At 36.9% G+C, this 13613-nt stretch overlaps 1 protein-coding gene across 4 annotated transcripts in view; it reads left to right on the top strand.

Annotated features, from left to right (window-relative positions):
• Positions 1–13613, top strand: part of LOC149799841 (cohesin subunit SA-1-like) — a 161918-nt gene that overhangs the window by 90862 nt on the left and 57443 nt on the right. For all 4 annotated transcript variants that reach the window (XM_089959257.1, XM_089959258.1, XM_089959256.1 and 1 more), the window contains exons 23-25: positions 1618–1751; positions 8106–8207; positions 9564–9635. In XM_089959257.1, the coding sequence (XP_089815383.1) occupies positions 1618–1751; positions 8106–8207; positions 9564–9635 (308 nt within the window). The remainder of the gene's footprint in view (positions 1–1617; positions 1752–8105; positions 8208–9563; positions 9636–13613) is intronic.

Below are 13613 nucleotides of genomic sequence, written 5' to 3'. Positions count from 1 at the left end.
AACTTTGTGCTAATCTGCATTTACTTAAATCAAGTACAGCTTCATGTTGTTTGTTTTGCTAAACAGATGGCATATGCTATTTGAAATGTCCCAGATTACAGCTAGTTTTTAAAAACCTCTAAAAAATACAGAACAAAAAGAAAGAAGAAAAAATAGAAATATATATACTTTATTAGAATTTGCAAATTATTTTTTGATGTTACACTGCGAGGCCCCAAGTGGTCTAAAGTGCTCTCCGTTACGGATCACTGCCATCTCACCTCTGTCTACGTGGGTTCGAGTCACAGATTCGGATGATGTGGGTATGTGAGAAAGCCTGCCAGTAGCTTCTTGTGGGTTGGTGGTTCTTTCCGGGGGTTTTCCTGGGTTCTTCCTCCACCATTAATACTGGCTGCCATGTATAGCCTATCTTGTGCTGAAAAATGGTGTTAAACCCTACAACAACATGTTACACTGCATTAAAAAATATGTAAGTTAGTCAAGGTTAAAGACTTGGGAATTTTCTACAGTGTGATTTGAAAAATAAATGCTGATCTGCACCCATGTGTCACTGTAATAACAGCACCATCAAATACTGTTATTGACTGGAGGCAGTTTGTAATTTTAATGAGCTTGTGTCATTGTGTCAAAGTACCACTAAATTCTTAACAGTTCCCAGCATAGCAACAGAGTAAGCATAATTTGGCTCAGGACAATCTTACAGAATATATGATTTGTCATTCATATTCAGAAATTTCATGATGAAGGTTCCAAATTCCATGCTGAGACAGCTGATATCAACAAAATGAGCAGTATATGGAGTTTTATTTGACCAATTTTGTTTGTGATATTTTAATGATAACAAAATAAGAATAAGATAAATGGAATCTGTGTTTGCCAACATGTTACAAGCTGGTGTGCATGTTTTGCGGCATGCTATAAGAGATTGTTGAATTTCAGATTTTTGGAAACTTTACCATTGGTTCCAGTTTCTATTCAGATTATTATTTTTATTTGGAGCAGGACAGAAGGATTATGTGTCAGCCTGGTTGAAGACTCTTATTAGGGACAGTTGTCTTGAAAAAATGATTTAAGTTTTCCTATTTTAATTGTTCAGAACTTTTCCTCTGATTCTAAGGCCAAAAAGAATGTGTGTTTCCTGTTGGCCAACCGTCCTTGTTTCTTTTTTTGTTGCCAATCCTAGCACTTTTTTCTCCTGGGGAAAAAATACAAACAAACCCAAAATGTATTTGTTCATCTAATTGAGTCAGTTTAGCCCAGTACTTGAATTGCTTAGAACATTTTATATACTAATCATTATTATATATATAATGTTGAAATTTTAAAATAAAATTTAACCCCAAAAAATCTCCAAATTTGTGCATCTAATTCAGCCAGTTTAGCCTATTACACATATAAACAAATTACAGCCCTAATTTTAAAACCAGTGAAATAGGAAACGCACATGTTTTATGCCTAATAAAGAAGTCTGTTTAGTGCTTAGACTGTCTTATGCAGCAAATGTTTTTGCCCCCCCTACCCATATACATTGTTATGAGTTAGCCTGTAAAATGACTCAGTTGCTTTGAAGTTTTAAAGGATGTACTTTAATGTTTATCATAATTTTCTGCATTGCAGATGATGCAGATGAGAATGTCAAGATAGAGGAATTGCACAAGAGAAGGAATTTCTTGGCATGCTTTTGTAAACTGATTGTATACAACATTGTCCCTATCAAAGTTGCAGCTCCTATGTTCAAACATTATATGAAGGTATGTCATGTTATATATTATGAAAATTTACAGATGTAAACATTAATACTGGCCGCCATGTATAGCCTATCATGTGCTGAAAAATGTCGTTAAACCATAACAACAACAACAGATGTAAAATGTTGACCATTGGATGTTTATCCAGACTATTCCGGATAAAAATGTTTGTGGATGTGCAGTTTAGCTCTACTGGTTATAGACGACGAGAGCTTGTGAGAGGGTCTGTTGTTTATCCTGTTTGCACAATTTTATTATTGCTGCTTCTAAACGTTTTAGACGATTGCCATAAAACTTATCACCAGTGCATCCTGCTGTCAAGTTGGTCATAAATGACGACCAGTATGGCCACCATAGTGGCCGTCTTGACATTGTTACTGCTGAGTGGATGGTCACATCTTCATGGGGTTTTGACTGAAAGACTTCAAAGATGTCTAGTTGTTTAGTTAGTCCTAAATGAAAATGGTGCTGATCTGACATCCTTAATGATCACCACTACAGCCATTTTATAAATCTTGTTATCACTACTCCATCTGAATGGAAAATCAGATATAGGTTTTCATGAAAAGACTTCATAGTCTATTAAGTTGGTACCTAATGAAAATGGTTCTGATCTGATGGCCATCTTGAAACTCGTGTTATCACTACTCCTTCTGAATGAAAGATCATATCGACTTGAGGGTTTTACTGAAAGAAATTATGATGTCTGGTTAGTCCTAAAGGAAAATGTTGCAAATCTGACATTCATTATGGTTGCCATCTTGAAACTTGTGGTATTGTAATTCCTCCTGCAGAAAAAGTCACATTACCATGGGGTTTTCATCAGAAGATTTACGTTGTCTGTTATGTCCTTATACATCCAGTTTAAAATCTTGTTATTCTACTTCTCCAATGTGGATAGTGATGTTAACATTGCCTTTTCAACTAAAAGACTGTTATGATTTCCGGGTTGTAAATAAAAATGGTGCCATTTCAGTCATTCAGTATGGGTACCAAAGTGGCCTTCTTGAAATTCTTGCTATCACACTGCTTCTCCTGTATGAATGGTTTTGAAACTCTTGTTATTACTACTTCCCCTTGATGCCTGGTCATATCAGCAATGTGCTGTCACCCAAAAACTTTTTTTAATGTCTAGTTTGTCCTAAATAGAAATGGTAGCAATCTTATATCCAATATGTTCACCGTGACAGTGATCTAGAAAATCTTGTTATTATTACTCATCCAAAATAGAAAGTCATATTAACATGGGCTTTCCACCTGAAAACTTATTATCATGTTTTGCCTGTGGCCTTGTGATTAGACCATCCGCCTCGGATATGGGATGTCACAGGTTCGAACCCCAGCTGAGTCATACCAAAGACTTATAAAAATGATGCTAACAATTGCCTTGCTAGATGCTCAGCATTAAGAGGTTAGTGTTAGGACTGGTTGGTCTGCTGACTGAATAATGGGACTGGATAGGACATGATGATACATGTCTGTGGCATGATGCCCTGTTGCTAGAACATCACTATAAACTGCCACACTGCAGACATCGGAGCGATATGACTGAAACATTGTTAAAGCTACATTAAAAATCCAAATCACACACGTGTATCATATTTGTTGGTTCTAAATAAAAATGGCGCCAGTCTGAGTACCGATATGGTACCAATCTGATGTCCAGTATGGCCATCATGACAAACATCTTGAAAGTCTTGGCATTATTACTCATCCAAAATAGATAGTCATATGAACATGGGGTTTCTACCTGAAAACTTATCATTGAAGAATATCAGAGATGGTTTCAACAGTCAGCATTTGAAAGAAATAGTCTCTACTTGAATTCCTGGATATTATTTTTTCCAGTATAGAATCTGTTGCATCAAGGGGCACTTATTTTGTTTGTTGACCTGTTGATTAGTTAACCTCTGATTAGTTAATCTCTGTTTACTGTATTTCCAAGAGGTTTAAAATTAAATTGTTTGAAATTAAAGGTTGTTTGTTTTGAAAACTTATGCAAAGTGAGGCGTTATGTATTTGGGTCTGATTTGTTTTTGTAATTTTCCATTTTAATGGTAAGTACCAGAAACTCAGAATCATTTTTCATTCAGATTTGGAGCTTAGTATTTGCGTCATTCAATGGAATATTGAAGACTGTACCTGAAAGTGCATATCCTAATTTCTTCCTGTATGTGTATGATTAAGTTTTCCAGTGTAGAACACCAGTCTGTCTTTCATCACATGCTTTCTGTTAGCATTTTGACTTCCACACTTCTTGTATTCAGTATGTATTAATGTTGGATAGAAATATTCCACTCTTAGGTTCAGAATTTTTAAAAATCTACACTGATTAATGTTCTTTGTAATTCTATTAGTCATTCACGCGTGGTTTCCAAATCATGTGATGCATTTATAGATACATAAACGCTGTAGATGATTCACATTATTGTACACTGTTTTCAAGAGTTTTCTTTTAGCTATATGCAGAGCATGTGTAGCAGAAATGATAAAAGTTTAAATGCTGAAATTCTCTGCATTACTTAGAAAGAATGGCATAATTAACATGCTATTAATCATCATTGTATTTCTGTCAATACATGAAAATACTAAGGTTTTAATATATTAACACAGGTTTAAGCTCATTGTGGTATATAATTATTTTGTATACTTGAGCCTTGTGGGGAGACATATAATGTAACCCTGCAACTGGGATTTCCTTGTCTCGGTCCAAACCCCAATGTAGATTCTTTTTCTCACCCATAATTTCCTTTAAATTAAAAAAGAACTTCTTACTTGTGGAATATAGTTCAGGCGCAAATGTTGACATGCGGTGGATTAATACAAATATGTTAAAGAGGAATGTAGTGTAACTGTGCCATCGGAAGTACACAGCTTTTATGCGTGAGCCAGAAAAATAACAACATAAAATGTTGCTTAGTATTGAGGTATTTTCACATTTAATATGTTATATGAAATTAACAATAAATAGTTAATATTTATTACAAGAAAATGTTTCATTTTCATCCGTTCCAATTTTGAAAATTATATTGTAAATAATGAAAATATACTGGGCCTACACCTCTATTGTAGTGTATAGGTTATTATTATAATGAAAAGTTACATGTAGCATGAGTGCCCATGCTTGGGTTATTCTCAGGTAGTTAGAGATCCCTGTTACTATCGTATATAACTCTCCTTTTCTTTGGAGGCAGTGAAACTGTTTGTGACATACTTGTGTTGTAATTAATATTGATTGTAAACTTACCAACCTGTATGAAAGACCCTCCAAATACAGACCCTAGCTGATAACCAAGTGATGAAGTTTCAAGTTCACAGTTTCTTGGAAAATTTGTATTTTCTGTCTTGGAAATATGGCAGGTGTTGCGATTAGTAATGAAAGTGCATTATTTATCATCAAAGATTGCCTGCACATGATTGATTCATCTGGAGCACAATGGGGATGTTTGACAAAATTAAAAGAAAGGATATTTGACATAACACATTTCTGGCTGTTACTACGTTTTCTGTAGTTGTTGAGAGAGTTGGGATGTTTGTGGCCAGTGATGTTTATAGCCAGAGTGTCAGGAACATTGTTTTCTGTTAGTTTCTGACATAGACATTTTCTCACACTCGAGTTTGTAATGCGTTTAGAAGCCAAATTGGCCAAATTTACTTTCATAGCCATTTTTATCATTAGCGAGTTAAGCTTTCATGCACCAACTGGTGCACATAAAAACGATTGCTCATTGTGCATGCACATGAGTTACAGGGGCAAGGTAAAATGGATGGTCAGGGTTACAAAAATCACTTGGACATTCATAAAACATTTGTTGATAGTTGCAGGACATGTATCTTGATTTTGACAGTTATCGTACATCTTTGGTTTTCATTTCTCATGTTTTTTATGTCCTCCCCAGTCCTTGTCTTCATTTGTCTCTCAATAAATTCTAAATATTCTACTTTAAGTTCACAATCTTGCTTTAATGATATGTCTTCCCACTTTATGTTTCTGTGTTCTTCTAACCCTCCACTTACCCCAAAGTGCAAAGTATTATTAAACCATAAAGTGTTCAGTAAACCTGATGGTGTGCTGGGACCCAAAAGTGAGTTAAATGTCATCATCAATTACGGCATCTGCAGTTTGGGTTTGTTTCCTTTTCCTTTTCCTTTCTTCTTCAGATCTTTCTCTTTACTTTTTAGGGCCTCTCTTGCTTGATAAAATTAGGGCCATAAACCAAGCTGCATTTGTATCTGTGTATCGTTCAAAATTTCCTGTCATAGCTGTAACAATTATTTATAAAAAGCCTTGTACCGTCTCTCTCCCCTCTCTTTATCTTATCAGCTGTCATCCACATTGAGGAGTGCCTAAATTGCTTTATCAGTCAAGTTCTTTAATTTATAAGGTAATTTACCTTTTAAAACTATGTAAAAAATTCAAGCTCATTACATAATATTTTGTGGGTAATTAGTTATTCATTTTTGCACTTATTCAAAAGTTCATTTTAACACTGTAAGTATATCAGTTGTTCTATACCTCATTTTATTTGCTCATACAGTTTTCTTTAAATTCAGTTCTGTGTTATCAGTCAATATGTAGGCCCTCTTTTACCTAGCAATTTTGTCAGCTTGTATTCACTTCAACATTCTGACAAGTTGACAGGAAAAATCTGGAGAGAATGCTCTTTAGGGCAGATGCCGGCACTTCATGTATAGGGTGCGTTTCATTCTTTTCTAGTAGTTTTATGTGTCACACTGTCTTGGTATTCACATTTTCGTGCTCGAAAACAAAATCTGTGACAAATTTTTCATCCCTTTCTGTAAATCTGCTCTCGTTGACCACTTAAGTGTTTTTTTTTATTTCCACTCCTGATTTTGTTATTTTTCCCAGTCATCAAAAAGAAAGGAAAGATCTTTTGACTCATGCTTTGGGGAATTTTCTGAAATTACTAGTTCATGTTTAGCATAATTTGTGAAACTAGCTTCATCCAAAAAGCATACTGTAGACATGGAATAGGTACCCAGTAGGTGGTAAACATTTATGATATTTGCTCATGAGTCAAGATGTTTCCTAGCTTGTAGTCCATTTTTTGGGGTCTTTTCTTCATCATTTTCTTTCTAAATCTTCTTTTTGTAAGTTATTTTTTCTCTCCCCCCCAAAATATTTTGTTAATTGTCCCAAAGTGTTAGTGTTTGTTTGATTGGAAAATAACACCATCACGCCAAGCATAACACAACAATAGTCGCATCCCTTGATAAAGTCCATAGCGTGGACACCTTGAATGCAACGACTGGTCTGAGATGACTAGACTGAGATAAGAAAACTAAGGTTCGCAAAACAGCTAGATTTCTCTGTCGCATTGGTGAGAAATCAGTAGAACAAATAACATAGATGCTGATCTGCATGCACATTATGCTATGACAGAGCAGGATCTTTGTTGTTTGTGCTTTGCCTAGACTTGTAAGTGAGCATAATTGTGTTATAGCATATTATTTCCTGTTAGTACGTTGCAAAAATCTGTCAACTATGCTAAGTTAAGCAAAACTTAGCCAACATTAAAATATTACTCTCAGCTCATATTACTATTTCCAATATGTAAGATACCTCCTGTGTTTATTTGGGTCACCGTCTCATTGCCTGAAGAAAGCATTCTGTAGTTTGTTCTGAGGTAGAATAAAATATGAACAAATCAGATTCTCAATCATATCTCACTGGGCAGCCCATGTTGATGCTTTTCTATAAATCAAATTCATATTTCTTTATTTGGACTTTACTTGCTGTCTTTTTTCAATAACTTCAAATTCTCACACAGACAAGAAGACAAGTTTTCAAGATATGAAGACCTACATTTCACTTGGCTTAAATGCAATGGGATCCAGGAATTCTGAAATCAGACTAAGTTGAAGTATGTTTCTTTAAGGAAATGAATATAAATATGCAAATATTAAAGAAAGTGTTAGCTTCATTTCATTCAAAAGACTTATCCTGTTAACCAATTTTGACATTCCTGGTTTCCATTGTATTTCAGCCAACTGAAATCAGTAGAACTTTTAAAACACTTCCATTTGCTTGTGTGAGAATTTGAATTTGAATTAGAAAAAAAAAAGACATCAGAGTATGTAAACCCTAACTAAAGCAATGTGATTTCAAATTGTAGAAAAGTATCCATATAGGCTGCCAAGTGTGTGAGATATTCTTGAAAATTTGGCTTCTTGTTCCAACCTCGGAGCATGCTACACAATGCTGTTATTTAGGAAGTAAGGCAGCAATTCCCAAAACACCAGTAACGGGGAAGGTGTCTTACATTGTAGGATTACTCATATTACCTGCCCATAAATGAAGAGCTTTAGTTGTATGAAAATAATTTTCTTTTTCAGTTTTACAATGATTATGGTGACATAATCAAGGCCACGTTAGGTAAAGCGAGGGAAATAAACAAGGTTGCCACAGCCAAGGCTCTTGCCAGCAGTCTCACACAGGTAATAATAATGTCAGTTACAATATATAATTAGATGTCATACTCTGTGGATCATTGTTGCTTCTGGGGTGCATTTTTGCACAAAAAATGTATGTTTGTGCTTTCGAAAAGACCATTCTTGTGCAACTGCATTTTAGGACTGACAAGTGGCTGAAAGCCTTAGATGAAAGAAAGTTGGTACCATAATGGTTGAATTTAGAAAGGCTTACAGCCTAGCAGATTGTAAATTTCTTCTTGAAATGTTTAAAAATCTATCATTGTAGTAAAGATACACTTTGAGTGTTTCACATCCTACCTGAGCAACAGGTCTCGTGAGGTAATTCTAAATGGATACTGATCTGAAAATAAAATAAGTTGTGGGGTACCACAAGTTTCTATCTAGGCCATTGTTATTTGTTCTATTCATAAATGATCTACCCCTAAAAGTAGGAAATACAGTTTCATCAACTGACGTGCTTGCTGATGACACTACTTTGTCTGATGCTCAAAGGGCCCCAATTAGTCTAAAGAGCTCATTGTTCCAGATCGCTGCCTGCATGAGTTCAAGTCTTTGGTTCGGCTGATGTGGGTTGATGAGACAGCTTGCCAATAGCTTCTTGTGGGTTGGTGGTTCTTTCCAGGGTTTTCCCAGGTTCTTCCTCCACTAGTTATACTAGCCCCATATATATTCTATCTTGTGCTGAAAATGGCATGGAATGTCATGACAACAATATCAATAGCTGATGCGCAAATCAATCAAGCTAAAGTTGTGAAAAACCTTCAAAAAGGAATTTCAACTGACTATACTTGCGCATTCATCCCATGGTCTAGTTAGACCTAAATGAAGATAATGCCGCCTGGACATCCGGTATGGCCACCTCAGTTATTGTTATTCCTCATGAATGGGTAGTCATATGAACATGGGTTATTATGATGTCTACTTGGTCATGAATGAAAATGTTGCTGACTTGATGTCTGATATGGCTGCCAGGTCATCTGTCTTGAATAGTGTTATATCTACTCCAGAATGGAAATTCACATCAGCTTGAAGGTTTTCAGTTACAATACTTCTTATGATGTCCAGTTTGTTTTAAATGAAAATAGTGTTGCTTGCAAATCCAAAATGAATACTATAACGAAAACGCTGTTATTGCTATTTCTCCTTAATGAATGGTCATATTAAGATGGGGCTTTCACTAGAAGACTTTGATGGCTGCTAGTTCATTCTAAATGAAAATGTTAAGCTGTTCTGCACTTTGGTTTTGGACCACAGACTAGAGCCCATCATGATAGTAGGGGTGAGATATGGAAAATTGGGTCTATATTTATGTGAGATGCTCGCCATTTCCCTAGTTAAACATAGTTTAATCTATTTCAGTTGTTCAAAGAATTGCAAGATGAACAAGGAGGCCAACTTGATAAATCATCAGATGCTTTTCAGTCGATTAAGGTAAGGAATGTCTAGTTTAATACATTACTCCTGCTGTTATTATGTTTCTATATCTATTCTTGGCACCAGTTTTGAGTTCAAGGAGATTTTTTACTCCTGCAGTTGATAATTGGCAAACTATAAATAGAACAATCCCAATCTGATACCTTATCCAACTTTTGTTGTACAGAATATTGTTATGCTTTTCCTGGGATTTCATGAAGTTCGCATGTTTTTCATGTGCATGAAATATTTGTGTAATGCACATTTTCTTTTGGCATTTCTGTAGTCAGTCATGCCATTTGTTTTCAGTCATATTGGATATTTTCTTCCTAATCCATGCATACATTTAGTGTTGGGGTTACTCGACCAATTCTTGCTCAGTTAAATTTTTATTTCTTTTCAGCATTTGCCTCATGGGGTTCATAAATGTTGTCATAAAGCTCTTTGAAACCCCTACCCCTACCTGCTGAGCATGCATTGCATACGTACATCTATTTTGTTGCCTTTGGTATGAGACTTAGTGGAAAGTCAGAATGCCTATCAGAAATAAAAGCAGGATCAGGCAAATTAGGGAAGTATCCAGCTTTCATGAGGGAGGGGTCCGTAGTTCTTGGGGGTGGGTGGTTTCAAAATTGACCACTCCTGTATGGGTGTGATCACTAACACCTTAAAGAAAGATGTCAGCTCCTTTGAAGTAGTTATCCTCAGCTCGTCCCTGTACAGGGCTTTTCCACACTTCTGGTGTAGGGAAGAAGCCCTTGCCTAGTTTCAAGTCCAGACTTCCAACTGCAAGGAGCACAGTTTTCTCGCAAGAGTAAATCTGTTTTTAAATTGAGGATATCTCGTTTATCAGAGTCTAGGTCTCTACAGAGACTCCCTAATAAAGTTTTCTTTGTCTGACCAGTCACTGCCCAGTGACAGTCACTTGGTATCAGGCAGTGGGGAGTGTGTCAGTGAAAAGATGTCTGTCACCTGTCAACTGAGCACCAGTGTCTGATGTCAGGTGGCTTTTGCTAGGGTATGTAAATTGCCAGTCACCAGTTTTCAGTCACTGGGTGATGCATTAAGTGATGGTGATGCATTAAGTGATGGTCACTACGTGTCTGTCACCAAATGCTGGTCACTGGTGCCTGGTATAGTGATTGGTACAAATCTCCCAGTCACTTAGCAACAACAGACCTGCCAACCCTAATGATTTTTCCACAAGTCCTACAAAATGACCTATAAAATACTTGTGGAATAAAAGCAGAATCTATATAAATAAGATTGTTGCAGTAAAATCTGGAGAAGGGGCTAAGCTGTGTTTGGTTTGGATCTGGATTTCATATTAGATTTGAAGTTAGGTACCAGACTAACTTAACAGTAGTACCTCAGATGCTTTAAACTGAATGTAGTGTTTTGTGCAAAGTGTCTACATGCTCAAACTGTTGATTTTGGAATTTTTTAAAAATGACATCCAAGAAGCAATATATTTGAAGATGAAAGGGAACATAAACCTCTTAAAAGTCTTAATCTGTACAGAAGGAATCATCATATTCTTGTGAATAAAAGCTTGAAGGGACTTGATTGCATTTATTGGACATCTTGTGTTGATTTGAATATGTCTCGGATCGGTTAGTGTTAGGACTGGTTGGCCTGGTGTCAGGATAATATGACTGGGTGGGACAGAATGCAACATGTTGGTGGCATGATGCCCCATTGCTAGACATCACTATAAACTGCCACTCTATGGACATGATAGCGATATGACTAAAATTGTTTTAGCTACATTAAAAATCCAAACACAGTACATCTCGTGGCAGGAGATATGATAGTCCTACAATATAAAATGCCTCCCACCAAAACACAAATGTCATGGGAGGTATCTTACATTGTAGGACTAGGGATATGATTGCCATTTTCTTGTGAAATCTAAACAAAAATGTCCAAGAATTACATCAAGTTGAGTGATGGCAACAATCCATTGAGCTGCATAAGGGGTGGAACTAAAGCTTGTGCAACGGTACTAGATGTAAGTAAAGTCTACATGTACTTTCTAACTTTTCAATTGAACATAATGTTTACCATCACTGTATCAGTTTCAGATACTTAACATTTTAAATTACATGTTTTCCGTCTTTACAATAGCAGTATGTGATATTTTGTTACACATTACTTAAAACTGGTCAGACTTATGGAAATCAACTTCCTTACTTTGATGGCCTTGGTTGCCAGATCTGCACCAGTGCAACAGGTCCATGGAATGGCACTTGGTTTGAAGCACAGGTTTAGGGAGAGGGATTTGGTCAATATTTGTCTGTTTTTTCTTCATTTTACCATTCAGTCCCTTTTGAGAATAGGTTCCAAGTTTTGATGATCCATGATGGGATGGGAGGTCCAATGGGAGGTCCAAGGCCCCCTTCTCTATGGTGGAGATTAGACTGCATAGTCCTATCGTGTTGGGTCATTCTTTTTTGAGGCCTCCATCTTCATTCCACCTTACAAAGGGGACAGAGGCAGGGGAAGTGTTGACCTTTGACAGGACATTACGTGAGGTTTACCACCACCTTCCCACATCTATGCCTACAACCATCAGGATCTTCGGACACTAGTATTTTCTCCATGTAGAGAGGCTCTCCAGGGCACAGCCAAAATGGGACCTTCCGATGTATCTTCACTCAGCAATGGTGAGTGAGCTAAATAAAAAGTTGCTGCACCGTTACAGTGGGCTAGTGGTTAGAGCTTCCACCTCAGATGCGGGAGGTCATGGGTTCGATCCCCAGCTGAGTCATACCAAAGACTCACAAAAATGGTACTAGCAGCTTCCTGACTTGGCGCTCAGCATTACGAGGTTAGTATTAGAACTGGTCGGCCTGATTTCAGGATAATGTGACTTGGTGGGACATCATGCTACATGTCTGCAACAAGATGCCAGTGCTAGACTTCACTATAAACTGCCACACTGCAGACATTGTAGCGATATGACTGAAAAATTGTTAAAGCTACGTTAAAAATCCAAATCACACACAAACACTCAAAAGTTGATGCAAGGCCATGAGGTGCCACATAGTAGAAGACAAGGAATGTCCTGTCTTTCATGCCTCAGCCTCTTGTTTCTGCCTCAATTTACGTACCATTCGACCTCATGACCCTCTTAAGACCCGCCATCATGAACTCTCGTACATGCCCAGGTGAGGATTTTAGCAAGGAATATGTTTGTCTTGCCATACAGTTTCTTGAGACTTAGCCACTGATTGCTTGTACAACAAAATTCAGTTTCAACTCTAATGTCAATATTTTTATGGCTGCTGCCATGAGTCTGTTTAAAAAGGAACCATAGTTTCTGGCTGCTTTGCAGATATTGTTGAAAGCAGTTCTCAAGATATTGAGAGATGCTACATTCCATGTCATTGGTACATTCTTTTGAACTTCTCCACATCCACAGGGATGCCTCTTTGGAGAGATCAGATATTTTGCTCGGGTACAGCAAAAACTTTTTGAGGCCATCCCAACTTTAAAGAGGCATTATTCTGAGAGTTAATCTCTTTACTGACCTCGCAAGACTTGTGAGATCAGCTAAATTTGTGACTGAATTTGTTTGCTTTTATTCCTTGCTTTGTTCTGGATCTGGCTAAACCAGTGGAGAAACACCTGCATACAGAAAGAGCTATTGCTTCCTTTACTAAACTAAAAATGTCAGACCCAGTTTAAAAATATTTTTCACCGGTCTTTTAATGATGAGTTTGATAGTGCTGGGGAAGGAAGTATATGGATCCTTCCTTCCCTGGGGATTGAGGCAGCCTCCCAGTAGGTGCCAGACTGTTTTTGTTTCTTGAGAGGCTTGGTCAGATCTCATGGATGATCTGAGGACTCTGCACAATAACAAAGGTTTACCAACTTTGATTGCGGGATCCTCCACCTATTTCAAGGACACCCATTTTATTCTGCCATTCCCAACTAGCAGACCTGCCAACTCTTTTAATTTGATTGGAAGTCTTATATACATAGCCCATAAAT

This window comes from Sinohyriopsis cumingii, chromosome 5 (assembly GCF_028554795.1).
Source record: "Sinohyriopsis cumingii isolate HCF-2022 chromosome 5, ASM2855479v2, whole genome shotgun sequence".
NCBI classification, from domain to species: Eukaryota; Metazoa; Mollusca; class Bivalvia; order Unionida; family Unionidae; genus Sinohyriopsis; species Sinohyriopsis cumingii.
Note: the sequence above shows the minus strand (reverse complement) of the source record. Positions and strands in the feature narration are given on the sequence as shown.